Below are 27,176 nucleotides of genomic sequence, written 5' to 3'. Positions count from 1 at the left end.
AAGGTTTTTAGGGTATATCTATCTCCTTCCAAAATCTCGGCTATTACGAATGGACCCCTGAATTTCGGATCTAACTTCGTCTGGTTTCTTTCCTCGTTTTTACGTAACACGAAATCGCCAAGGTTGAACCTAACTATTTTAGCTTTGTTTTTGTCGAACCTATCCTTATCGTATTTGGCGCAGTGATACATCGAGCATTTTCGACGATCGCATTTGCGTCTAAGTTAGTTTCGCTTAGTAAGGAGTTATCCCGGTGATCGTGGATTCGTTTGAACTCAAACATTGCTAATAGTATTATTTAATTTAATTATTCGTAGATCGTATTATTCATTAGGCTTAGTGTTTGTTAGACTTATTATTAGTTGTACTTATTATTTGTTAAGCTTAGTGATAGACCTGTATATATGTCTAAATAAAATCTCGGCTTTGTGAAACGATGGCTAGTCCACACGAAGAGTCGTCGCGCGCCCAAAATTCGAATCGTGACCCGACATATATATATATATATATATATATATATATATATATATATATATATATATATATATATATATATATATATATATATATATATATATATATATATATATATATATATATATATATACACAAGATATATATACAAGAAAGAAGATACAAGAAAGAAGATACAAGAAAGAAGGAATATTATATTAGCGGCATTTTTGTAGCCATTATATAGGGTTTCGATCGCATAATTAATCAGTATCAACTTACCAGTCTTTAACGGAAGGACAAAAAGAAGAGCAGACGACACACAGACCGCAATCATGATCATTTTCAAGTAGAATCTCAAACTGCCGTACATCTTAGAAAACTTCGTTAGTCGTAAGGGATCAAAGGATGATGTCCGCGCTAGGGAAAATAGATGAGAAGCGGCTATTTCAACAACCACCGTGTAGGTACTGCACTAGCCAGAAGTATCTGCGACAGAAATCAGAATACACTCGTTTTCGCATGGTTGGATCAATTTCGCGTGGGACTAACCTGATTGAACCTAACGCGGGATAATTGCTCAACTCACGACTTTAACCAGCCCGCTTGATTCTCTGTAAATGCTTGAAATTGACGCTTGGATTCTTTCCAGATTAACTAGCTTTGCCCCTCCCTCCCTTTATCTATTTTCTTAGATCGACTTAGACTGCCACAATATATTATCTTTCTTCTTTTCTTTCCTTTTCTTTCCTTTTGATCTTTTAAAGCCCTAAATCGCTGGCTATTTTGTATACTATATATTTTGTACACTCAATTACTCTGTAAGTCATAAGTACATATGTTTTACAACGTTATTTGTCATATTTCAGTTAAACCCCAGAAAAGCCAGAAATATATTTTCAGCATCTTTTAACGCGCCCCTGGCAAAGATCTCAAAAACGAGTTGCGGCACAATTTAAAGCGACAAATAGCATCGCGTGTCTCGTTGTGGTAACACACGGTTCGCCAGTTTTTTTTTTTTTTTTTTTTTTTTTTTTTTTTTTTTTTTTTTTTTTGATATCGGTGACTGCCATATTCTCTTGAGTTTCCAAATCGTAAAGAATCTTTCCCCAGGGATTGGTCAACTGTGTATGTCCCCATGCGACGTAACTTGCTTAAGGAACACGAGCCGGTGATATGCAGGCAACGTATAATTGATTATCATTCGCTCTGAAACGCTGAAGTAATGACCAGTGCAGTGGTCCAGTGGTCATATTGAATGCCGCTGGATATATCAGCATTTGGCAACCTAACCCAGAGAAGCAGGAAATATGAAGTTACCGAATACCAATTAACTTCGTAGTTGCACGGTTCACATTCCATCATTTCTGAATATGCGAGGACAGTCCTCTTATTGTGCTTTTAATTCTTTTATTTGTTTCATTTTCAGCAAATATACTGGTTTTTTTAAATTAAGCTTCTGTTTATACAGAGTTACAGATTATATTAATTTTATATAGAATATATTTAAGAAAGATATTTAATTTTTTGCTAGTTAAGTATTGATCGATTAAGTTACTGTACCTTTGTTCCGATAAATGCGTGCCATTTCCTCGAATCTAATATCATAGCAAATGCCAATACCTATTTTGCAGCCCTTCACATCGAACGTCGTTAGGGAGTTACCAGGACTGAGTGAATCACTCTCTCGAAAAGTAATCTTATTAGGAATGTCGATGTCGAATAGATGTACCTAATAACATAAAAATGTAGTCGCTAATTCTATTGCTGCAACTTTTGTAATTTAATATCAAAGTTACCAACTCCTAAACTTTAATTATTTTTTATTTAATAACTGACAGCGTTTTTATCACTTTCTTTTATTAAAAAATCTTATCATTTAATAATGTTTAAAAAGGAGAAAAAATAAGTATAATAATATTTTAAGTATTTGAAAAATTTATACAACACAAACACATTACAACAAAAATGGGCGTTTCCCGTATCATAACGTATTTTATAAACCGTAAATTATAGAATTGGTTATAGTATACGTATGTACATATGTATATTCCTAAATTATTCCTAGATAGAGTCACTTTCTTCGCCCCAATATTTTCAAATTCAAAGCCATAAAGGAATATATTACTTACCTTTCGGTGTTTTGCTATCAAAGTTCCATCGGGACCCCAAATAGTACAGGTATTGTACAATTTATCGCCCTCTATTTCAGGCATCGTACCACCAACTACATAGATGTTGTTTTCTTTAGCTGCGTTCGATGAAGCAACGCTCGTTTCACCATCAGGAATACTCTCGGCGTATTTTGGAAAGTACTCTGCGTTGCAATATTTCAATTAATGAAATGTCTTTTGTTCCAACCATAAATTAAATTGAAATGTTTGTCAGTTTTTTATTTTTTAAATTATTAAAATAACTAAGTTTTATATTTCGACTTAATTAAATATGCAATTACTTAGCTAATAGTATATATAATAAATTGTTTCTACAGGTTCAAAATGAAAAATGAATATTTAGAAATATTTAATTACGACAATGCTATTTGTGTTAGCATCAGTGGCTTGTTACTCAACGACTTTGCTAGTACTTTTTGAAACATAAAGTTAGTTTTCAATTAACACTTATACTAGAGGCGGAATTATAAATGCAAAATAATTGATAATACTAATTTATAAGTACCTAATTATTAGTATCTTCAAAAATATATTTATACAAAAATCACGATAATCATGAAAATGGGGAAATCCTATATTCTCGAATCAATTCACAATTTATTTTGTATATTAATTAGATTCCGCGCTCATCAGTACGTACTCACTGGCGAGATCGAGAAAATGTATCGGCAATTCCTCGTACGACCAGAGGATCGGAAATATCAAAGGATATTATGGCGCAGCGCGAGTGGAGAAACAGAAACATATGAGCTTAACACCGTAATACTCTTATCATAGAAATAGAAGCAGTCCTCAATTCCCGCCCGCTAACTCCTATCTCCACCGATCCAAATGATCTCCTAGCCCTCACTCCCGGACATTTCCTCATTGGCGATTCATTAATGTGCTTACGTGATCGAGATTTCAGAGACATTCCATCGAACCGACTCTCCAAATGGCAGCATATCCAACAGCTTAAACAACATTTTTGGAACCGCTGGCATAAGGAGTATTTGAACGAGCTAACCAACCGCAATAAATGGAGCAAGGGTGGACACAGCATCCAAAAGGGCACAATCGTCATCCTCAGAGAGGACAACGTTCCCTCCATGCATTGGCCTCTGGGCCGAGTTCATCCAGGCGCCGATGGTGTTGTCACGTAAAATAACAAAATAAAAAAGGAATTTGAGGTAAAAAATAAAAAAAAGAAAACTTTATTTTTTTTCTAACATCAATACACTTTACAATCTACTTCCGAACTCTGGGCGTGACTTTTTAAGACTGACTCTTATGATTTTACTTTCGATCGGATCCGATTACTTTCTTTTGTCATCCCTCAACATCCCCACCGTCCATGCATTTGCTAGGCGTCCGCGACCGTTGCCACGTGCTCTTTCTTCTAGAACCTTCGGTGGAAGGACCGTTGGGATGTTGATGGTTCATTAGGCACTTCAGCGATATACATTGTCGCCGAGTGCTTTATCTCTATCGTCAGTCCGTCGGATTTGAAGTATGCCGGTCGTGACAGTGTCATCCGGACAGCTACAGTTCAGACGGCAAAAAGCATTTTGGATCGGGGCGTCAAAAGGCTTGTCCCACTGCCAATTCAACCCGATCTCGAGAAACCCGAACAACTAGCCACCGAGACGAAATAAGATGGGAACTTCAACCACACCTCGCTAGTTTGATCGGTACCCTCTCAACGGGGGGAGAATGTTACGCCATGCGGCTTACCATAGGTCATATTCTTAACTATCGATCGCGGCACTATAATGTCGCAGACGGACCGTCGCGTCTGCCCGGCAAACAAACATTGTAGTGGCAAGCGCATGATTCATTAAGCAGGGCGACTTCCAGAAACGTCGACTCGTGGTCGTTATTTTACCTCGCGTAAAAGAATGTGGCGTGATCCGAACGTAGTGGGGGTCGCCTTCCAGAAAAAACGAAAAAAATCGAAAGGCGTTCAGAACTTTTCGAGAAGTCGAACCGTCAACACAGGTGGTATGTCGCGCATTACTTATCAACCAAAACGCAGTTACATTTTTTTTGTTCCATTTATATCTTTCTAGTTAATAAGTTGTTGAAATAAACATTAATTTATTTGTGTTAATTCTGTGGAATTTCATTGAACTACTGAACTGATCAGTTCGTGGCGTCGATTATTTAATCGTAACGGGAAATTACAACTCTCGTTGACGTGCTATCTCGCGATCGCGTCTCTCCGCGAACGGTCGAAACAAAATGATTCACTAAAAACTGTCCTGAATTCCTAAGAACTTATTTACCGCAAAACTGACAAAGTGTTTATTTAAAAAATGAGGTTGAAGGTAGTCCTTTTCTTTCATTTCATTCATTTTCATTTTCTTTCTTAAGTATGGCTAACACAATATCTAATCAATTAAAATTTTATATTTTCACGTGAAAAGTTTCTTTAGATAATTATTATCAACATGATGACTAACTCTTACGGATTAATACGTGTCTGTAGGGCAATCCGGTGGACTCGATCGGCTTTTTACTTCGAAAGTTGAGTAATCGGTGTCGCTTTCTTACGCATCTTTGAACTGTATAAATGTTTTAAAATTGTTTGATCCAGAATGTACCACACCGGACAATCAAGAAGGCAGGTGCCTTGACTACAGAAAATGTAAACCTCTGCAAGAAATATGGCAGATACAGTACCGTACAGCCACCGATTTTTATAGACGATCAGTGTGCAGATACCAGGGCAATGTTACGATCGTTTGCTGTCCGAACGATCCAAACAAAGAGAAGAGAGAAATTTTAATAAAAACTGTGTATAAGTATAAGGCTTTGCGACCACCATACTGAGGTTTTAGCAACGTCTCTCATACCAGGGTGGTCGATGGTAAACCAGCTGAACTTGGTACGTTTTATGTCTTTCTTTCCGATTAATAATAAGCCATTTACTGCAAAGAATGAACTTTAAAGGCATTAAACAGCACATCAATGTACATTTCAATTAGACTAAATAATAATGCTATGATTTTATCGGTAGTAACTTTACTTATTAACTTGAATTATTTCTTTCTTTTACTTCATGTTAGGAAGAGTATCTTTTTGCTTGAAATAAAAAATTGATATAGGAGTAATAATATGGATAGAGATCAAAAACTGTTAGGGCAGAAATTACACGTTTGAACTTTATAGTTCAGTATAGTTCAAATAGAAATTATATAGAATTATTTAATAATTTGTATTCCACTGGAATAAAAATTTAATTTCTGTCTTTATCAAATCTCTGTTTCAGAGTATTTGTACGTATGTACTTATCGTCTGCTGTATGATCGAATTTCGAATAGGTAATAATCGTTGTTACTCGTTATGTGAGAAAAAATTATGTATATTCACAACTATGACTATTGCATTTTAGGCGCTTGGCCATGAATCGCTGCATTAGGTTTTCGTAATCCCCGAAACCCAGACAAACCACTATGGAAGTGCGGAGGTTCCCTGATATCGGCTAGGCATGTTTTGACCGCAGCACATTGTGCACATATGGATGGAATAGAAAACATACACAATCATAATATTGCCATTCTTAGATTGGTGGAGGAGGTGCCATTTTCGAGTAAGTCCTCAAATATATATATATATATATATATATGCTATTGAGTATTACTGAAGTATCATATCCTGAAATTTCTTACTGTACACATATATTGTGTCATAAAGCGTGTATAATTCTTTCTCATACTTTTGGTCATTAGTTTCCTGCATTTTCATTTATTTTTTTATTTTTCAGGGTACGTATATCCCATTTGTACGAAAGAGCCCCTACGAAAGAGCAACTTCGTCGGCTATAACCCCCTTGTTGCTGGATCGGGAGCATTAAGATATAGTAAGTGATATCAATTTTATAATAAAATTAAATAGTTCCAGTCTTAAATATCTTTCTTATTTTCTTCGTAGGACGACCACGACGTAATGCATTAATGGAAGTACAAATGCCAGTGATTAAGAACGCCGAATGCAAAATAGCTTATTCCAAATTTCCTAATGCACCTGATATCACTGATGGTATAATATGCGCCGAACATGCTCAGGGTGGAGAGGATTCTTGTACGGTAATTAAGTTACAGAGTTACTACAAACTATACGGTATCTGAAGACACGTCGATTCGAATTAACATCAAATCGACGTCTTAAACATTAAAAATAATAGATAAACACAATTTAATAGTTTTGCCCACTTCTCACACCTCGTTATGGTATTTAATCTAATTTCCTCTAATCTTAGTTTTGCTCAAAATACATATAACATGTACGTTATAAATTGGAGTATTTCAATACACAAATCAATAGAAGATTATTACTGTATATAAGTATAATTTCAATACAATTCGATCGATATATTTCAGTATCTTTGATTAAAAATTTAACGATCCTTTCAGGCTGACCGCGGCGGATCACTGCTGATACAACATGAATTAACCTCGTATTTAATAGGTATTGTGTCTTATGCTTATAAGTGCGGCACAGCTGGGTATCCCAGCGTTTACACTAGGGTCACATCGTACCTTGACTTCATTCTCCAAGCGATGCAATAATATGATATTACTGTTCCATAAATATCATTGTGTAAAAAACGTAAAGTTGGATTTTCTTATTGTGGAGATAAGAAACAGCTCAAATTTACATTGTTTTGTACGTTACAAATTATAGGCTTAAAATGTACGAAATGTAACTTTGAAACGACACTAATTTTTTACGCACGATAAACCTCCACAACTTAGGTATGTAAAGATGATAAACGTATATTAATTCTATTAATTTGGTAATAATAAACCAACTTTCTGAGAAGTTCTGTAAATTTCGTTTCTTTTGTATCAAGAGAATAATGGAATATTCCACTTAGATCGTATACTTCTTGTATGTACGTACAAAATTTTCCGGCTAATCTAAAACACTTCATAAGATAGAGAGCTTCTGGAAATTCGGACACAGAGAGTGCATAAAATACAAGATAAGTCTCGTGTCTTTCAAAATTATTTTTTATTCGCTAAAAACGTCCTGTGTACTCATGCAATCACATGCAACCTCGAAACTTCACTTATTTTTTATCACTTTCCAATTCAATACACAGTTTCTGCATTTTTGACTATATGTAAGAGAAATTTCCATTCAGCCAAAGGTGTACTTACAGATTATAGATTCCTATACGACTCTCAGTAAAAATTTATCCGCACTCCAGATAGTTAAAACTTCTGTCGACCGTATTGATCCATCTGCACTCTTCGTATGACGTCAATATCTGTTCAGTGCTGCTGCGCAGGTTTCTTTGTGTTACGTCAATTCGTTTGTGACCGTTGCGCGAGTAATGGCGCTTTGCAATGGTGATTTGCAGGAAAACAGTGCAGGATGCTGTGATTCGTTTCTTGTGGTCGGAGGTTATGTTTGATGCCTATATTTATCAAAGATTTAATGCACATTATGGAGAAAGTGTTTTGTCACGAAGTGTGTTTGAATGGGCACAAAAGTTCAAAGAAGATCGCACAAGTGTTATGAAAAAACAGCTGGACGCCCGTCCACATCCACGATGACAACATTGAACGTGCTCATGAACTTATGCTCTATGGAATAGACGAGTGACAGTGGATAATGTGGCAAATCATTTGCAAATCAGCCACGGCTCTGCTTATGCAATAGTACACGACAGATTTGGATTTTAAAAAGTTTGTGCGAGATGGATGCCGAAAAAGCTGATGAAAAGGTGAAGACGACGATGCATTCGTGGTTCGCAGCTCAGCCCAAAACATTTTTTAATGAGAAAATATAAAGGTCCTTCGGCAAATGGACAAAGTGTATACAGAAATCGAGTGATTATGTCAAAAAATGATGTATGTCTTTTTTGACAATTGCTTAAAATAAATTCTACACCGACAGAGCGGGTAACTTTTTACTCACCCTCGTAAGACACTTAAATTTCCAATCTATTATGATGAATAAAAGAGCTTATACTATTAAATCTAATTGTATTTTGTTGCATGAGAGTACACGTGTATGTGATGTACATTACCTTTATATCCCCTTGAACGCTTCAATATTGCGCATATATACTATATTTTGTACAGCTTCTATAAAATTTCGTATGTTTGTTTAGGCTGTTAATCTAGAGGCTGGAGTACAAAGAAGTGGCACAATGATGTGGGCTGATGACATTTATAATTATCAAGGAATCACCCCTACATTCGCTCAGGTATATATCGTTGACTATAATGTATTTAACATATATGATTGTTAGAATATTAATAATTAATTTTTAATTCTATCAGAATTTTAATGAAACTGTCCCTTGGGAAGGAAGAACTGATACCTTGATATCACGGTTTGTACATCCTATATATACGACAAATTTTAGAACATTATATAACGAAGAACCAGATCGTCGTGGCCATGTGATGTGAATAAAAGGACTTGAATTTGATGATATTTTTATAATGTTAGATAACATAACTAAGTATCTTCACAGTAAGATAGGATGACATGGTTTACATGATCTTAATGTTGTTCACTCGAGTGATGATATTATAAGGAAAAGTGTAATATCACAGGTAGGATGATTCATAATTTAGAACTACTAACTCATGTATGTATTAAAAATTAAAGAAATATATTAAATTTTATAGGATATTTATGTTTAGTAACCAGTAATTCAGAGATTGGTATTCATGGTTACTATAACGAGGCTGTAGAAACGCACCCTTTCTTCTTTGCAAATGGTCCTGTATTTATGTCTAAGCCGAAACTGGAACCTCTGAATAATTTAGATTTATTCTTGTTATTTTCTAAAATACTTATCTACAGTATACCATAAGGAATGATACCGTATCGCACCTAATCAAGTGCCTTAAGAAACATCAACAGGATATCACAGTAATCCCTTATCGACTGATATGTAAGTAAAAGTTATCTGTCATTGTTATACACAATTATGTGTTAGTGTTATACACAGTTATTTATCATTTTCTATTAATTCAGTTGTAGCCACTACAATATCTATGACACTGGTAGTAATTATAAGAACAATAATGATGTTCTATAAGAGGAAATGATGATTAGGAACAAAAACTTACAGGTAAGTCAAAGTATATGTTATTTGCCATTTGAAAAGAAAGTTACTAACTTGGAATTTTTTGATAAATAATAATTGTGCAAAATATATTGGATTTCAAATTTGTCAAAAATTGAAATTTAAGAAGCATTGTAATAATATAACATTAATATTTTGATTTTTCAGGAGATATCATGCGGTGGATGGATAATATGTAAAAAATATTAAGCAGTATATGAATTTTCATATTGCGTAGAGATAACAAAATGAATTTTAAAAAATGTCGACATGGTAATAAGAAATAGCATCATGACAAAGAATATATAAACACAGTTTCATTTTTTATAAATAAAAATTTGTTGTTCCAGATTTTGAAATATAGTGAAACGTTTAATTAGTATCTTAATATCTTTAAATAATTATTATTTTAGAATCAATTGTAATTGTATCATACGTACTTTTGAATTCGTGCAAGAACATATGTTATTTTGAAGTAGTTATTATTAGGAAATTGTTAGACGCGAACAGTATGCGAAAAGTTAGTATGTAGTGTAATAATTATCAATCAAAGCACAAGAATTAAATTCTTTAGGAAAAAATTTCCGGAATTTCTTATTTACATGATTATAAAGAAATCCATAACAAAAAGGAGCTGCTTTCTAATACTTCTCTTCCTTGTAATGCCTACGTTAACAATAACGAGGTTCGACTTTTTGTTTTTAGAGGGATACTGGAAAATTTGAAAGTACAGTACCATTGGGAAGAAAATCACGATATTGAAAACGATATTTGCAAGTAAATTTCCAAAAAATCTGTTTTCAAATTTTCGCTTTCTATTTCACATTAAAAGAAAGGGAGGGCTGCCTTCTTTTTCTGCAAGACAAAACAAACATTCTGAATCTCGTATCAATGAATGATGTCAATAAGTTATTTTTCTTTTCAGATTGAACAATATTCCAAATTTATTCATAATTTCATACTACGCGAAGAATAGACTTTCATAGGTATATAAAGGAAATATTAAGTATAGGAAAACTCTTTTTCGTTGTAGGTGACATATGCTTCACGGTTGAACACATGTATTTTTGAACACATATAAATGAAAAAGTACTCTTATGGAGAAAAAGAATTGATACCTTCGATTGACATTAGATAATGTATATAAACTTATGAACAATCACTATCACTATCAGTTTGTATTTTAGGTGCACACGCAGATTTGTTGGAGTTCTTATAAAATGTACTTCCTGTACGAACGTTTTATTCTTCCAAATTTTACGATACTATGTCTCATATGATAACTATATGGATTAAACGTAATATAAATGATCCGAAAATAGACTCGAACGACATTAATTGTCTTTCTATTTATACCAATATCGAAAATACAAGTAAAGCTGGAGCAATAGTATGCAAGAATGGACTATTTATTATTTTAAACCAAATCATAGCATATTCAGAATGCACAGTATTATCATGAAACGACGAGTTTTATGTTAATTCCGACCGATTACAATACCTTTCTTTCGTTTACAAGGAACGACGAGACTGGCAGTTGCGTGATTTCCAATGCAAAAGCCGCGATATCTGCACGATAACCTAACCTCAACCGATTTTGTTGTACTATTCTTACGTGGACTTCGTTTGTACCACTTTCGTAACAAAAATAGAATACGTAGAACACAGCATTCCGTTATGCGATATTGTCGATTCCTAACATCCGAAAAATCAGAGATAATTTTTTCCCTACAGTTGTACATTTGTGTGAAAAATTACGAACGTAAAGTTGTTTGGTGCATGCACAGTCCTCCCCTCCGCTGCATTTGCGTGGACATGCTAGAAAGATTCACTTTTCCACGGTGAAACTGTATGTATTATAATTTCATTTTTACAAAGGTCGAACATCCTACTATGCATAAATTTAATATTAATATAAGCAGGTTTCGTGTTAAGTATTACATCTGACGTATAAGCACACGTGTGTACGAGCCTTGGTTTTAAATGTCTTATAGTAGACACCGAAAAGATTATTCAGTTGGATATCTGACTCAACATCAATATTTTACTAGGAGATAACATGTTAAGAACACGTTGGTGGATGGCATGGGAGATGATGAATGAAGACATACTTCTGTGAGATACATAAAATAGTAGTCAGAACGTATTTTGGCGCTTGGGGACAGCAACAGCTTTTTTTTTGTTTTTATTTATTTGTTGAAATTACAATCAATTCTCGCGTTGAGAATTTTCAGTAATTTTTCCGGCGTGGCGCAGTGACATGGCTGTTTATTTACAATAAGTTAATACTTATTATAGATAGGTATAATTTATAAGTATTATAAGTAAGTGCATATGCTTAATTTGGATAATTAAATGAATCTAACGTTTAGGTCTAGCGAGTAGTGCCTCTTCAGCCTGCGAATCTGGTCCGTCGTATCGAGTAGTCCAGTGATTAGGGGGTTTCGGTGTTTCTTGACTCTTTTGCTATATCTGTCGCTATATTTTGCTATTTCCTCTTTGACTGTAGGTATCTTGAGGTCGCGATGGATGGTTTCGTTGGTAACATACCAAGGTGCGTCTATTAAGGCTCTTAGCGCTTTCGATTGGAATCGTTGTAGTATTTCGATGTTGGAGTTACTTGGACAGCAACAGCTGGTGATACTGTCATACACCTCCATTTATAAACTTTCGAAAATCGATGTGACCTTCAAACTTTAGTGTATTCTGTTTCACAGCACAAAATGTTTCCGAAACGTAAGTTTATTGTTACAATAAACTTGACTAGTGGCTCTGAAATACTATCCTTGAAAAAACAATGGGGAAATTGGAGCAAAAAAAAAGAAGGAAATAAACAAAGACCTTGTTGGTTCGTAAAAATAAAATATGCTACAGGAAAAATTTTTTCCAACGGATTGAGATGCGACAAGCTTTAAAAGCTATGACGCGAATCGAGCGTTTGTCTACAAGAGCGCATTTTCGGTGGATATATATGTCGGAATGACATTGGGGATAGGGTTGTCGGTGTTTGAGGAGTCTTCATTGAAGGTAGCCATCGTTGCGGTGTAACGAAGATACGATTTATTGACACAGGTATGAATAACACAGGTTTTGACAATCTACCACGGCGGTGAGACGTCCGCGACACTAGTGACAGTGGTCTCCGGTTCAATAACGAATCCGCGGCCAACGGGATGACAGATGGGCGTTCTCGCTGAATCTAAGTCTGACTCGTAAAAATAATTGCTGAGCGTAAAGACGTTACTCTTTGGTCGACGGGAGCGCGTAAAAGAATGCCCGTCCCGTCCCGACGATGTCACAGAGGAAAACTATAATGGGGTGTGTCTAAGGACACGAGATCATCGGATTCGTCGAGGAAAGCCTTCGTTTAGGAAGTAAGGGAAATTGACGTTGCTGCTAATTGGTCAATCTCCATATCGGTGGTTAGAAAAAGATGTTAGCCGCCCTCGAGGGAAAGTTGCTAGTGGGAGACGCCGCTCGTTGAAAAATATGTCTCCCCTATCTTCCCGTAGTTGGGACAAAGACTGTTTGTCTGTTTGAAGGACTTTAGTTAACTAAACCTTAAGATTTATAACGGGCCCTCCAGCTAGCCGAACATGTACTGCGGAGACGCATCGACATCTGGCAATCATCTTACTCGAAGAATAGGGTCTGCGTGTGGCGAGCCACGGGACAGAAACCGTTGGAATGTTTACTGTCGCGTGTCGCCACGAATATTTCTTTTAAGGAGAGCTATAGAATTACTCCATACCTTTGTTAGGCAAAGCGTTTATCCCTTGACCGCGGCTACGTTGGGCGACAGACTGTCACCTCGAGCCAAAGCTCACCGTCACTAATCTAGAACAATTACAATCGGATTGAATAACTACAATTGTTCAATTACAGCTATAGTAGACTCTAGGTTAGAATGTTGCGGGATTATCTAAAATTCCAAAGGCTCCGGTGTTCTTTCATCTCCGACATATAATTATATAATGACTCATTGAAAACCAGCTTTCATTTTTTGTTGATAGTATGGTAAGAAAATGTGAAGTTCGAACGCTTGTAACGATTGCCTGAGTTGCGTCATCCTTGGTTTTAGGAAAAGATAGGGAAGTCACTGAAGGGTGTCGCGGCTTCGATGTCTTTCGTAGCTGCGACGCGGAGGCCTCTCGGTTGTTCTTTGAACAATCGTCAACGTGGACGAACGTCAAAGCGAAACCACGCGAATTCGGCATTTCCGATAATACGGAACTCTGTAAACGCGACTGCGTTGAATTCGTTCGATTAATTCCTAGCAGTATCTATAAACAGTGAACTTAAGGCCCCATACACAACTGCATACGCTAGGTTGTAAGAAATAATAGCTATATAAGTATGTAGCGGCGCATGAGTTAGAGAACGATGCAAATCGAGAGCGACTCATATTATTGTTTTGCCTCGTGACACTTACACAGTCTTGACGTACATGTAACGTCAACAAATATCTCCAACAGACTCAGGAAACCTGAACAGCCTTGCACACGACACCGACTCCCAAAACAAAGGAATATGAATTCGGCACATAGGCATAAGATAAACGAACATCTAGAAGGGCTGTGTCTTGATCGAGTCTTTCAGTCTTTCGGTAACGGTCAAATCGCACACTTGTAATCCTATTATAAAATAAAGGTACCTCGAACTCTGGTTCAAGAACCCAACATTTTTTTATTATTATTTTCCCATTATTTTTACGTGACATTTTGGCGATCCTGCCAGGATCCATTCGCTTCAGTGTAAACGAAGTTACGATTTCGGTCTACGGACATTATTGAAGATCGAAGGATTCGAACTACTTGTGTTATGAACTTTGCTGTCAATAATTTACCACGGTGGACCAAATTAACGGGGCCACTGTCAGCATAGAACAAATCAACAGAACGAGTTTGACACTCAAACGCATTTGAACGCGCCACAGAGGAAAACACCGCAAGGGAACCTCATTCTACGAACTTACGTATCAAGGTGAGAAAAGTCGGAATTCTTTTAAACAATATAGAACGCGAAAAGTTAGTTTCTCTAGTAACTCTAGCGAAGAGACAATATGAACAAGAAAGACACAAAAGCCGAGACAAGTTTACCCTCTACAAGTGGAGTTCAAAATAAAACGGGAACACTCGATTCCTCTACCAGAGCAATTTTAGACTTAATACAGAGACAGAACGAAGAATTTCGACAACAATTTAACGAAATAAAGAATGCTTTAAAATTAGCGAACGAAGAAAATAGAAAACGCGCTAACGAAATGGAAATATTAAGTAGAAACCTCTCTCGTGTTAAACTACCACAAATAAACGTAAAATCAACTGAATTCGGTTCTATGATGACTGACGATGACGATAATATATCAGTATTAAAACACGATACTAATCCACCTCCACCTATGCCACAAAAGCCACCAACATATGTCCAACCATCCAATTCAACAGCTGGAAACTCTGGAAATCTAAAAGCTGTTTAGTATCTCCGATACTAAACGGAGAAAACGATATAAGTGTAGAAGATTTTATTCGTGAAATAAAAGAAATGAGAATGATGTGTAGCGAACAAACGTTATTATTAAAAATGATCAAAATAGAGAAAATTGTAGGAAAAGCCGCAATGACAATCCGCAATATCCATATTAACGAATTCGAAACTCTGTACGAAGGATTAAGACGTAACGTAGCTACTCAAGCATCAGTAAGAGAACACCAAGATCAGTTAAGAGTGATAAAGCAAGGAATAACCGAAAGCGTGCAAAATTATAACATTAGATTTCGACGTGTTTTCAACAAACTTCAATACAGCATTACCAATGAATATAAAGACGAACTAACTCGATGAGCGATGAACGATCGACTATACATGGTTTCTGTGATTGACTATGTAAGAGGCCTTCGTTCAGAAATAGGACACGTGCTATTGGCTAATCCCCCCCCCCAAACATCATCGATGCAGAAAAAAAGGCAATGGACGTGGAAAAATACTTTCGCGAAGACAACGCTCGCAGACGGATGACACGACAAACAACCACTCCACCATCTTATCGTAACCAGACGTCTCGTCCAGTAGGTAACCGCTTCACGATTACAAGTAACATGAATAACAAAACTCCACCCACACAAAACATTCTACCAAGAATGAATAATTTTACAAAGCTTGAAAATCGACCATTAAACGAAAGGCCACAAACGAAATGTTTCAAATGCGATCGATTGGGACACCTTGCCAATCAATGCCAAAATTTTCGAATACCGCCTCAAACAAAAGCCCCTCCAGGAATAAACCACATTCAAGAACAATCAGAATTAACAATGCTACCTCAGGAAGATTATCCACAATACGACTACAATTACCAGGACGACGAGGATTGCGATTTTTCGTTGACTCGGGAGCAGGAATCAACTTGCTTAAACGAGGATGCTACCCAGGAAGGACAATAATACCAGACACATAGAAATTCTCCATGGAACATTCCAAATACGAATCCAATTCCAAAATTAAACTAAATTTATTCAACAAAGAGATAGAATTTTCCTTAGTAGATGATAATTTCCCTATCATAGAAGACGGCATATTAGGCTTACCCGGTTTAAATCAATATCGATTCGAACTCTCCAATAAAACATTAAAATTAGATAATAATACTCTTCTGCTGCAGCAAGAACCACCCCTCGCATCGGGAGAAATCGTTCAAAAAATTGTATACTTCGACGGAAAGCCAACGCCAGTATGCTTTATCAATGGTGGTAAGTTTTCAGTCCAAATTTCTAACATTATTGAAAATATAAACACTGTAGATCAAATCTAAAAATTCAAATCTTTGATTCGACTATCGCACATAGAAAAACCTCTTAGAGAACCTATGTAGTATTTTCGTCTGTACCTACTTAAATTATATTTATCTTATTTTCCTTTAAGCATTCGTGAACGTAGTGGTAATGAACTTCAATGTGTTTAGAATTTTTTGTGAAATTTCCGTACTTTGCTATACTTATCACTCCAGAGTTATCGTCATAAATTTTTACAGGGTTATTGTCTAGATTTACATTGAAGACCTTCATAATTTCTCTAATAGACATTAATTCACTCACCGCTTCCGATAGAGCTACATACTCTGCATACGTCCAGGCTTTTGTCACACACCTTTGTTTTTTAGATTTCCAACCGATTACATTTCCATACAATTTAATTACATATCCAGAAGTAGATTTTCTATCTAAATGATCTCCTGCCCAATCAGCGTCCACATAACAATCTATCGTTTCACACTTTTCATTCCTTTTCTAATGTAACCTTAAATCTTTAATATTAAATATTTCAATATTTCGGTACAAATATTTCAATATTCGCAAAGCATATTTAAAATGTGTCTCGCTACAACAATCTTGAAATCTACTTAAGATAATTCACACTATAACTTATATTGGGTCTGGTATTTGTACTAATATACAGCAATGCGCCAATTAAATTCTTGTATCCAATGTCATTTCTATTTATCTCAGCGTTTTCAATTTTTAAATTTGTTTCCGTTGGTGTACAGTACAATTTGCTGTTTTGTAATTTATATTTGTTCGCTAATGATTCAATGTATTTCGTTTGGCTTAGTTTCATTTCATTTTTTATATAATCATACTCTATATTTATTCCAAAATATTCTTTTACTTCACTTAAATCTTTCATTTTAAATTTATCAGGTAATAGCTTCTTTACATTTTGTATCCTTTTTTTGTTTTTACTACAGATTAACAAATCGTCTACATATATTAGCAAATAAACAACATTTTCCCCCTCTCCATGAGTATATAGGCACAACTCTATGTTATTCTTCTTAAAATCCAATGTCGTCACATACCTATCAAAACACTCATACCAATCCCTCGGACTTTCTTTTAACCCATAAAGCGCTTTCGATAATTTACAAACTCTATTCGTTCCGTCCGCATATCCCTTTGGTTGATTTACATATACCTCCGAGGTTACTTCACCATTTAAAAAGGCAGTTTCTACATCCATTTGCTCAATTATTACTCCATTTTGACAACAATATGATAGCAATATCTTAAAGGTCTGATTACTCGCCACTGGAGAATATATGTCATCGGCTACGTTTCTTTGTTGAAATCCCCTTACCACTAATCTAGCCTTATACCTGTCCTCTGATTTTTTCGTGTAAACCCATTTTACATCTAATACTTCTTTGCCTTTTACCCTTTCTACCAATTTCCAAGTTTTATTCTTATAGAGACATTCTATTTCCTTATCCATAGCCTGTTTCCAAACTTCACTATTTTCACAACAAATCGCCTCCTCAAATGTGCAAAAGATATCTACTCTACAATAATTTGCGTGAATCTCACTACTGTTTTCCTTTTCTGGATACCTTACTGGAGTTTTCTTATTACGTGTAGATCTCCTAGGAATCTTTACGCTTTCAGAACTATTATCATTTTCATCTTCTCTACTTTCTAACTCTTCCTTATTCATGCTGTCCAATAAATAATTATCTTTACTATCATCGCTAACTGCATCGAATGAATTCTCCTCAAAACCGATACATTTTTTGTCTGTTTCTACGACCTCTACATGTCGCTACTGTTATTTTTACACCTAATAGGACTCTCTAACCTACTTCACTATATCCTAACAGAATTCCCATATCTGCCTTCTTATCCCATTTGGAAACTCTTTTTTGTTCTGGCCTTCTTACAAAAACTTTACTTCCATATAGATGTAGATTTTTAACACTTGGTTTTCTCCCGAAGAATATTTCAAAAGGTGTCTTTCTTTCTATAGTATTCGCTAATATTCGATTTTTCAAGTATGCCGCTGTACAAACTATTTCCGGCCAGTACCTTTTATGTACTTTCGCTTCCGCTAACAAGCAACGCGCCATGTCCATCACTGTTCTATTATACCTTTCCGCTGTCCCGTTTAATTCATGTACGTATGTTGGGCAATTATTTATTCTTATACCTTTATCCCTAGCAAATTTATAAATTCGATTATTTAAATATTCTTTACCATTATCGCATCTTAATATTTTTAACCTCTTGCCCGTTAAATTTTCGGCTTCATTTACGAACTGTACGAAAGAATCAAAGACCTCATCTTTTGATTTTATACAATAGATCCTAGCTATTTTACTATAATCATCGATAAATGAAATGAAATATTTTTCTCCATTGAATCCGGTAGTCTTAAAGGGACCACATACGTCCGTATGAATAATTTCCATTATTTCCCTAGCCTTAGTTCGATTATTTTTGAAAGGTAAGTTATGCATTTTGCTTTCTATACACACCCTACATTTCAAAAGTTCCTTTTCAAATTCATTCGGTATGCCAGTCACTAGCTGCTCTTTACCCAAAATCTCTAAATATTTAAAATTTACGTGTCCTAGCATCCTATGCCATCTTTCCTTTTTACTCATACCACTACGTTCGGCGCTGTTTACTAAGTGCTTCTTCCCTTTCAATATACTTTTTATTCTATATGTCCCATTCTCTTTGAACTGAGCTGTAAGTATATTATCCTCATCTATTACTTTCGCAATATTTCCTTTGGAAATAACCGTATTCTTATCGTCTGCTGGTTTACCTAAACTAATCAAATTTGCGGACATTTCTTTCGCGTAAAATACTTTCCTCATATTTATTTTATTTTGTTTTCCGAATGCTTCAAAATAACTTATAACATTCCCAACTTTTGTCGCTTTTATCGGTCTATTATCGCCTAAATATATATTTACCGGTTCTTTTAGGTCGATAGATTTATCGAAATAATTTATATTATTAATTATGTGATCGGTACAACCGCTATCTAATAGCCACACTATTTCGTTCTTACTTATTTCATTCGTCTCACTGCTGTTTGCTGCGTGCGCCGTTGCTGTCCATATGCCTGCTCTTGAGTTTCCATGCTCGCCCGTGCCGGTTCTTGATTGATGATGAAAGTTTCCACGTCCTCTGCTCGTATTGCCTTTGTTCTCTCTTCCTCTGTTTCGACCAGGTGTTGGCCCATGCCAATAGCCGTTACTGCTTCCCGCTTGGACGCCATTTTGACACTCTCTCGCAAAGTGTCCTAATCTTCCACATCTGAAGCATCCTTCCTTTTTTGCAGAAAAGGCGTTGGTTTGCCTTTCTCCTCGATTGGATTTATTTTTCTTCTCTGCTATCTCTATTTTATTTTTTACATACGCTACCGTTTGATCCTCTTCTTTCAATGCGTCTATTATGTCCGCTATGTAGCTGTATTCTTCGGGTAACGTATTCAGCATGTAATTCAGCTTTTCCCTCTCACTTACTTGTGCGTCCGCACTTTTTAATTCATTTATTAATTTTTCGAAATCGTTAAAGAATGATGCTGAATCACTGTAGTTCTCCAGTCTTATGTTTTCCAATCTCCTTCTGCATACGATCTGCAGTGCCGTCGACTCTTTCAAGTACATTTCATCGAACCTTTTTATTATATCATACGCCGTTTTTCCTTCCCTAACATACTCCAATTGTCTGTTCGATATTGCACTATAAATTATATTTATCGCCTTCAAATCCTTTTTGTCCCAGTCTTCATCGTCTCTTTCGTTCTTCATTCTAGTTGTAACAACCTCGCATTCCTTATATTTGAGAAACATCGTGATTCTTTGCTTCCACATTCCATAATCCTCACCATCGAATATAGGTATCATGATTTCCGATCTCTCCATTTTAATTGATTCTTCTTTTTTTTTCTTTTCTTACTCAAGCGTTCCTACGTGCTCGAAGTATATTTTTTTTCTCTGAAAGTTTTTTTTTCTTTACTGAAAACTCACTCGCAAGATCGTAACCACGCACTAAATATCTTGCAAAACTAGTAACCACGCTCTGCTACCATGTTAAGGAAATTCGAGGATTTGGGAATACAAATAATTAACTATATTTCCCACACAACAGTTATACATCTATATTACTCTCTGAAGAACGTCTTGCACGCACGCTGGTCGCCAACCGACTATCCTAGATTCTTCTAACATCTGGCAACAGTCTTTTGTCTCCACTAAGACCTTGACGCCCTCTAACCCTTACACACACACTCTCATGTACAGTGTAAATGTATCACTTCCCTAACAAATAAGTATGTTATTTCGTTACCACTTATCTCGTTCATCTCGCTGCTGTGTGCTGCGTGCGCTGTTGCCATCCATATGCCTGCTCCTGAGTTGCCATATTCGCTCGTGCCGGCTGCTGATTGACGATGGAAGTTTCCACGCCCCCTGTTCGTATTGCCTTTGTTTCCTCTTCCTCTGCTGCGACCACGTGTTGACCCACGCCGATAACTGTTACTGCTTCCCGCTTGGACGCCATTTTGACACTCTCATGCAAAATATCCCACTCTTCCACATTTGAAGCATCCTTCCTTTTTTGCAGCAAAGGCATTAGTTTTCATTTCTCCTCGATTAGACTTATCTTTCTTTTCCGCTATTTCTATTTTATTCTTCACGCACGCTACCGTTTGTTTCTCTTCTTTCACTGCATCTATTATATCCGCTATGTAGCTATACTCTTCGGGTAACGTATTGTTTTCGCACGTTCGCTGGGAGACGCGATCTCGAAGAAGCGCGCCAACGGGAGTCGTAAATTCCCGTTACGATTTGCTAATCGACGCCGCGAATCGCTCGATCCCTTATTTCGTTTAGGATAATAAGGGTAGTTAAATGAAGGATAACGCTGTTGCTAACAGGTTATTATATATTTTCACAAACCAACAACTTCGGTGTAACACAAAATGAATATTTGTTATGAGATGACTACGAATGAGTGCGACCTGAGTCTCTAGACGGATTATCGCGTATACTGATGGATTTGTCGACTCATTGTATTCGAATTGCTGACCGCTTGACGAGATGCTTGATTGAGACTGACTGATCTTCGGGTGTAAACCCGGTCGAAGGATGTTGACTGTTCGAAGGATGTAAAGTCAGTGATGTTCGGAGACGATGCTGTGGCGGAGGAAAGCTAAGGATGGGTGTGTCTAGCGCACGGGACCATCGGATTTGTTGGTGACGATTTTGACTAAGGGAGTGAGGGAAATAGTCTTCGTTGTTAATTGGTTAAACGAAGGGTCTTAACCGCCCTCGAGAGAAAGTGGTTCGTGGGAGGAAAGTTGCATCATACGTGAGAAAAACCAACTTTCCCTTGTCAAGCCGTAGTAGACAAAGGTCTTTAGAAATGCTTTGGAAACAGACGTTTGTTCAGTTTGAAGGACCTCGACTAGGAAATTCCTAAGATTTATGGAAGATACTTGAGACTATTGAGGGTACGCAGTGAGTATCCGAAGACATCTGGTTGCCATCTTGCCCGCGGTGTGTGGCCTGGGCTAGGTAGAGTTACGCGACGTAACACGTATTTATCATGTAATTCAGCTTTTCCCTCTCACTCACTTTTGCGCCTGCACCTTTTAATTCATTTATTAATTTTTCAAGATCGCTAAAAAACGATGCTGAATCACTGTATTTATCAAGACTTATCTTCTCCAATCTCCTTCTGCACACGATCTAGTGCCGTCGATTCTTTCAAGTACACTTCGTCGAACTTTTTCATTATTTCATACGCTGTTTTTTCTTCCCTAATATATTCTAATTGTCTATTTGAGAAGGCACTGTAAATTATATTTATCGCCTTCAGATCCTTTTTATCCCAGTCTGGATTGTCTGTTTCAGTCTTCACTCTAGTTATAACAATATCACATTCTTTATATCTCAGAAACATTGTTATTCTTTTCTTCCACATACCGTAACCCTCACCATCGAATATCGATAGCATAATTTCCGATCTCTCCATTTTAATTGATTTCCTATTCTTTACTCAAGCGTTCCTACGTGCTTGAAGTATTTTTTCTTTTATTTTATATTCTTTGAACGTTTCTTCCCTTACTAAACTCGCAAGACTAAAAACCACGCACTAAATAGCTTGCAAAACTAGTAACCACGCTCTGCTACCATGTTAAGGTATAGAGAGGATTCGAAAATACAAATAGTTTACTTTATTTCGCACACAACAGCTATACATATATATATTACACTCTGAAGACTTCGATAACCTTCTTGCACGCACGCTTGTTGTCAACCACCTCCTCTAGATTCTCCTAACAGCCTCCAATCGTCTTTTGTCTCTACTGAGACCTGGACGCCCTCTGACGCTTACACACACATTCACGTGTACAGTGTAAATGTATCATCTACGTAACAAGATCATCAACGTAAAATCCTACCGTCCTCCCGAACATCATAAAACCGAAATAAATAAACAGATGACTGAAATGTTAAACAAAGAGATTATAGAACCCTCCGACTCTCCCTATAACTCTCCTGTCTGGGTCGTTCCAAAGAAAATCGACGCATCAGGGAAACAAAAGTGGCGAGTAGTGATTGACTTTAGGAAGTTAAACGAACTAACAGACCAAGACGCGTATCCACTACCTGACATTAACGATATACTATCACAGCTAGGAAATAAGAAATATTTCTCCTCTTTAGACTTATCCTCAGGGTTCCATCAAATACCCATGGACGAGAATTCAAAGAAATACACTACATTTAGCACACCATAAGAACACTTCCACTATAATAGAATGCCATTCGGGCTCAAGAACGCACCTGCTACCTTTCAAAGAATGATGGATACCACGTTAAGAGGTTTGATTAACAATCATTGTTTCGTTTATCTCGATGATATCATTATATTCGGGCAATCGATGGAAGAACATACTAAAAACTTAGTCATTATATTCCAAAGACTCGGGAAAGTAGGTCTAAGAATACAACCAGATAAATGTGAATTCTTAAAGCCCGAATTAGAATATCTAGGACATGTAGTGACAGCAGATGGAGTAAAACCTAACCCTAAAAAGATAGAAGCAGTAAAGAATTTCAAACTACCAAAAAATCCTACAGATGTAAAATCATTCCTTGGGCTAGCTGGATACTATAGAAAATTTATTAGAAACTTCTCTAAAATTGCCAAACCTCAATCTATTTTTAAAGAAGGACATTTAGTATTAATTCATAACGATCATAAAGAACACAAGATAGATACTGAATGGCCAGGGCCATACACCATTGAAAAAGTGAAAAACCCCTTATTATGAAATAATAGTAAATCACTCGATTAGGAAAATACATGGTAACCGTATTAAACCTTACTTTCCAGGACGATCTTCACCTTCTTCATAGTTAGCTAAGCTAAACGTTATACCCCTTAATGGTAGTTCTATATATCAAGAAAAATTAGCTCATGCATACTTATATAGCGAATCCGTAAACGTAATTATAGGTTTAGACATTAAGGATATATATGCAAAACTCAGCGAAATTAAAAGATTTAGACTAATGTTAACAGAACATTTTAAAAGTGAATGCCCGTATTCCAATGAAATGATTACACGCGCTCGCAAAAGAAATTTAGACAATGTAATCATGCATATTAAATTTATGACACACACTTGTTACCGAAGAGGCTCATTGAATTTTGTTGGATCCATTTCTAGAAGTCTATTTGTAACTCTGGATAACGATAATTTAGAATTAATGAATAAAAATATAGATAAATTTTTTGATGAAAACAATAACTTAAAAACCAATATAACTTACAAAACAAATTTCAAAACTATAGCTTTACCCTTAACTGACAGTCTAGAAGAAATCCTAACAAAAATTGAAAACGCTCCAAAAATCATTAATAATGTATAATCGTATAGAATGCACCTCAATCAAATTTCCAACGAAGTAAACTCTCTTAATTATGAACATAGAATTAGAAGTCTTAAGAAATAGGAACTAAGTGTCTTATAAATTATTAGTTATATTGATCTAGCATTACTAGGAACATATGTATATTTAACAAAATAGGATTATTCGATATTATAAGCAAATGCCTACCTTCCAAATTATGTATTCGCGTATTATGTTGTAAAACCAAAGAAAAAAAAAGACACAGGTATAAGCAATATCTCTAGACCAATAGAGCGCACCTTTAAACACATATTCCACACCTGAAATACAACCATTACGAGAATTACCTGAAGACACCAATTCAGTCATCCTCGAAGCAAGGCATGTAAGATTCCAAAAGGGCATACAAAAGGAGGCACTACACCGAAAATAAGAGTCTGGAGGACCAGCCGCACTCTAACACTGGGGGAATGTAACGTCAACAAATATGTCCAACCGACTCAGGAAACCTGAACCGCCTTGCACACGACACCGACTCCCAAAATAAAGGATTATGAATTCGGCACGTAGGCATAAGATAAACGAACATCTAGAAGGGCTGGTTCTTGATCGAGGCTTCAGTCTTTCGGTAACAGTTTAATCGCACACTTGTAATCCTATTATAGAATAGAGGTATCTCGAACTCTGGTTCAAGAACCCAACATTTTTTTATTATTATTTTCCCATTACTTTTACGTGACAAGCAAAGCGTAACGATAAACAAACTCCGGGCAAAACAATGTTGCCGCTGCGTGCAATCGTCAACCGAGGTTGAATTTAAAGTTTTCGATACTCCCCCGAGTATAAATAAAAGAACACGATCGTTAAGACAGTTAGTATCGAACATTCTTATAGCGAATTAATATCGAACGAACGTAAGCATTACCTTGTATACACATATCGAGCAACACTAAGCGAACGACGACTAATTCTGTACTGCAAATAATTTTAAATACATTTGACTACACTAAGTATCAACTCGTCTGGTCATTAATCAACAACGCGTTTAATCGTCCTCCACATACATGTTGTATAAGCTACTATGTGTATATTTATTTATGTTTCCCATAGTACAGACGTATTCCTTATTTTATTGTAGCTGTGTAATTTCAGTAGTCTTGCATAAAGGACATCTGTTTTGTTGCAATTGTATCAGCTATTAATTGTAATACTTGAAGCGTTTGTATCTAATCGTCATGCATCTGTGGTGGCACTCGACCATGGAACTTTCCAACGGCTTCGCGACACAAAGCGCTATACCTTCAAAGCGTAAGGCCGACACGCCTAATGTACCATTGATATCCCTACAGTTCTTTCGCCGAATATTCGGAAGAATGCATACGCGGCAACCGTTGCGGACATCTAATAAACGCGTGCGTAGTGGAGATATCGAGGGGCAACAAAGAAAAGAATCCATTTGGTTTCGAATCAAAGATTCATTCTGCCCCGAGCTGCGGAGTGCGAAAGGTTAAGCGTCATAGCGAAGCAAACACAATTAGAGATACGTGATTATTGACTCTTGATAGTTAATCGTTAATCGTTAATCGTTGTTCATCGTTAATCGTTAATTGTTTTTGATCGTTCATCGTTAATCGTTAATTGTTGTTGACAGTTAATCGTTAGTCGTTAATTGTTGATCATAAATTGTTGACTGTTGATTGTTAATAATTTAATTAACTTTTTTGTTGAACATCAAGAGTATTTCTTGTGGGCACCTTCACCCACTATCCACCTCACATCGTTATTCTACATACGGAAGGCAAGATTGATATCAAGTTCGAAGGACAGACCGCAGAAGTCTGGTCTCTGCTATTACCACGAGACCTTTCGAGACCGCGCAAGGAAGTGCCGGGCCCCTTGCAACTGGACCCAGTGAAACGAGACCAGCCGTCCGTAAACGCGGCATGTGGCGATGGCTTTAGTATCCCATCGCATTTTCGTGACGGACAGGGCACCAAGGATCTCTTTTCTTGTGAACACCGGTGTCAATATAAACGTATACTCGTGCAACAAACTACGCGGATCCGCGAACAAAGATACGTACGAGCTGTTCGCGGCGAATCGAGTGGTCGAAGCAAACCGAAAACGCCTTTCGCGAGTCAAAACGCATCGTCTCTGACGCCACAATGTTAGTGTCACGACCGGCATACTTCAAATCCGATGGACTGACGATGGAGATAAAGATGTGGCGGCACTCGGCGACAATCGGCGGCAATATCGCTGAAGTGTCTAATGAACCATCAACATCCCAACGGTCCTTCCGCCGAAGGTTCTAGAAGAAAGAGCACGTGGCAACGGTCGCGGACGCCTAGCAAATGCAAATGCATGGTGGGGATGTTGAGGGATGACAAAAGAAAGTAATCGGATTCGATCGAAAGTCAAATCATAAGAGCTTCAGTCTTGGAAAGTCACGCCTAGAGTTTGGAAGTGGATTGTAAAGTGAATTGTTGTTAGAAAAAAAATAAAGTTTCTTTTTTTTATTTACACCTCAAATTTCTTTTTTTATTTTGTTATTTTACGTGACATTAGCGCATTCGGTATCGGCAACAGCGCGTGAACGACAAATGGCAGCCGCTAGGATTCGTTACAAAATCTTTGTCTCCCGTGCGATTAATTCTGTATTTAGAATAATTTTAAATATATTTGACAATATCAAGTATCAACTCGTCACGTCATTATTTAAATCATCCACCACAAATCCAAAAACAGAATAAGGAAAACAGAGAAA

At 36.5% G+C, this 27,176-nt stretch overlaps 3 protein-coding genes and 1 long non-coding RNA gene across 22 annotated transcripts in view; 2 read left to right on the top strand and 2 right to left on the bottom strand.

The window, feature by feature from the left end:
- The window catches only part of LOC126875835 (uncharacterized), a 148,009-nt gene that overhangs the window by 19,360 nt on the left and 101,473 nt on the right, over positions 1-27,176 (bottom strand). For 10 of the 13 annotated variants that reach the window (XR_007693707.1, XR_007693713.1, XR_007693714.1 and 7 more), the window contains exon 3: positions 13,006-13,450. The exons of the other annotated variants lie outside the window; for them this stretch is intronic. This is a non-coding gene — a long non-coding RNA (uncharacterized LOC126875835). Of the gene's footprint in view, positions 1-13,005; positions 13,451-27,176 lie in introns of those variants that run through there. 13 annotated transcript variants of the gene reach the window in all.
- Positions 1-27,176, top strand: part of LOC126875803 (venom serine protease Bi-VSP-like) — a 163,932-nt gene that overhangs the window by 60,500 nt on the left and 76,256 nt on the right. The window contains exon 1 of one of the 6 annotated variants that reach the window (XM_050638727.1): positions 4,144-4,607. The exons of 4 other annotated variants lie outside the window; for them this stretch is intronic. The gene's annotated coding sequence lies outside the window, so the exon portion shown is untranslated. Of the gene's footprint in view, positions 1-4,143; positions 4,608-27,176 lie in introns of those variants that run through there. One more of the 6 variants, XM_050638715.1, reaches the window with a different exon arrangement.
- On the bottom strand, positions 647-8,513 carry LOC126875808 (omega-amidase NIT2-A-like). Of its 2 annotated transcripts, XR_007693676.1 has the most exons (5): positions 7,772-8,513; positions 2,586-2,770; positions 2,017-2,185; positions 1,006-1,741; positions 647-942 (listed from the first exon to the last, which is right to left on the bottom strand). XR_007693676.1 is itself a non-coding variant. In XM_050638733.1 (4 exons), exons 2-4 carry the CDS (start codon positions 2,667-2,669, stop codon positions 929-931), a joined length of 267 nt encoding a protein of 88 aa, XP_050494690.1. In that variant the 5' UTR covers positions 2,670-2,770; positions 7,772-8,423; the 3' UTR covers positions 647-928. The 2 variants fall into 2 exon arrangements, 1 of the variants encoding a protein (XP_050494690.1); XM_050638733.1 differs by lacking the exon at positions 1,006-1,741 and having other exon boundaries at positions 7,772-8,423.
- Positions 5,554-6,826, top strand: LOC126875805 (venom serine protease Bi-VSP-like). Its single transcript, XM_050638730.1, has 3 exons — positions 5,554-6,198; positions 6,373-6,468; positions 6,540-6,826. The coding sequence occupies exons 1-3, from the start codon at positions 6,126-6,128 to the stop codon at positions 6,734-6,736; spliced, it is 366 nt and encodes a 121-aa protein (XP_050494687.1). The 5' UTR covers positions 5,554-6,125; the 3' UTR covers positions 6,737-6,826.

Source organism: Bombus huntii, unplaced genomic scaffold, assembly GCF_024542735.1.
Source record: "Bombus huntii isolate Logan2020A unplaced genomic scaffold, iyBomHunt1.1 ctg00000058.1, whole genome shotgun sequence".
Classification (NCBI taxonomy): Eukaryota; Metazoa; Arthropoda; class Insecta; order Hymenoptera; family Apidae; genus Bombus; species Bombus huntii.
Note: the sequence above shows the minus strand (reverse complement) of the source record. Positions and strands in the feature narration are given on the sequence as shown.

Excerpts from the sequence above, each read along its gene's own strand:
- LOC126875808 (XM_050638733.1), bottom strand. The coding sequence starts at position 2,669 with ATGCCTGAAATAGAGGGCGATAAATTGTACAATACCTGTACTATTTGG. Across the intron at positions 2,186-2,585 it reads TGATAGCAAAACACCGAAAG|GTACATCTATTCGACATCGA; the intron begins GTAAGTAATATA and ends TTATGTTATTAG.
- LOC126875805 (XM_050638730.1), top strand. The coding sequence starts at position 6,126 with ATGGATGGAATAGAAAACATACACAATCATAATATTGCCATTCTTAGA. Across the intron at positions 6,199-6,372 it reads GGAGGAGGTGCCATTTTCGA|GGTACGTATATCCCATTTGT; the intron begins GTAAGTCCTCAA and ends TTTATTTTTCAG. Across the intron at positions 6,469-6,539 it reads ATCGGGAGCATTAAGATATA|GACGACCACGACGTAATGCA; the intron begins GTAAGTGATATC and ends TTTTCTTCGTAG.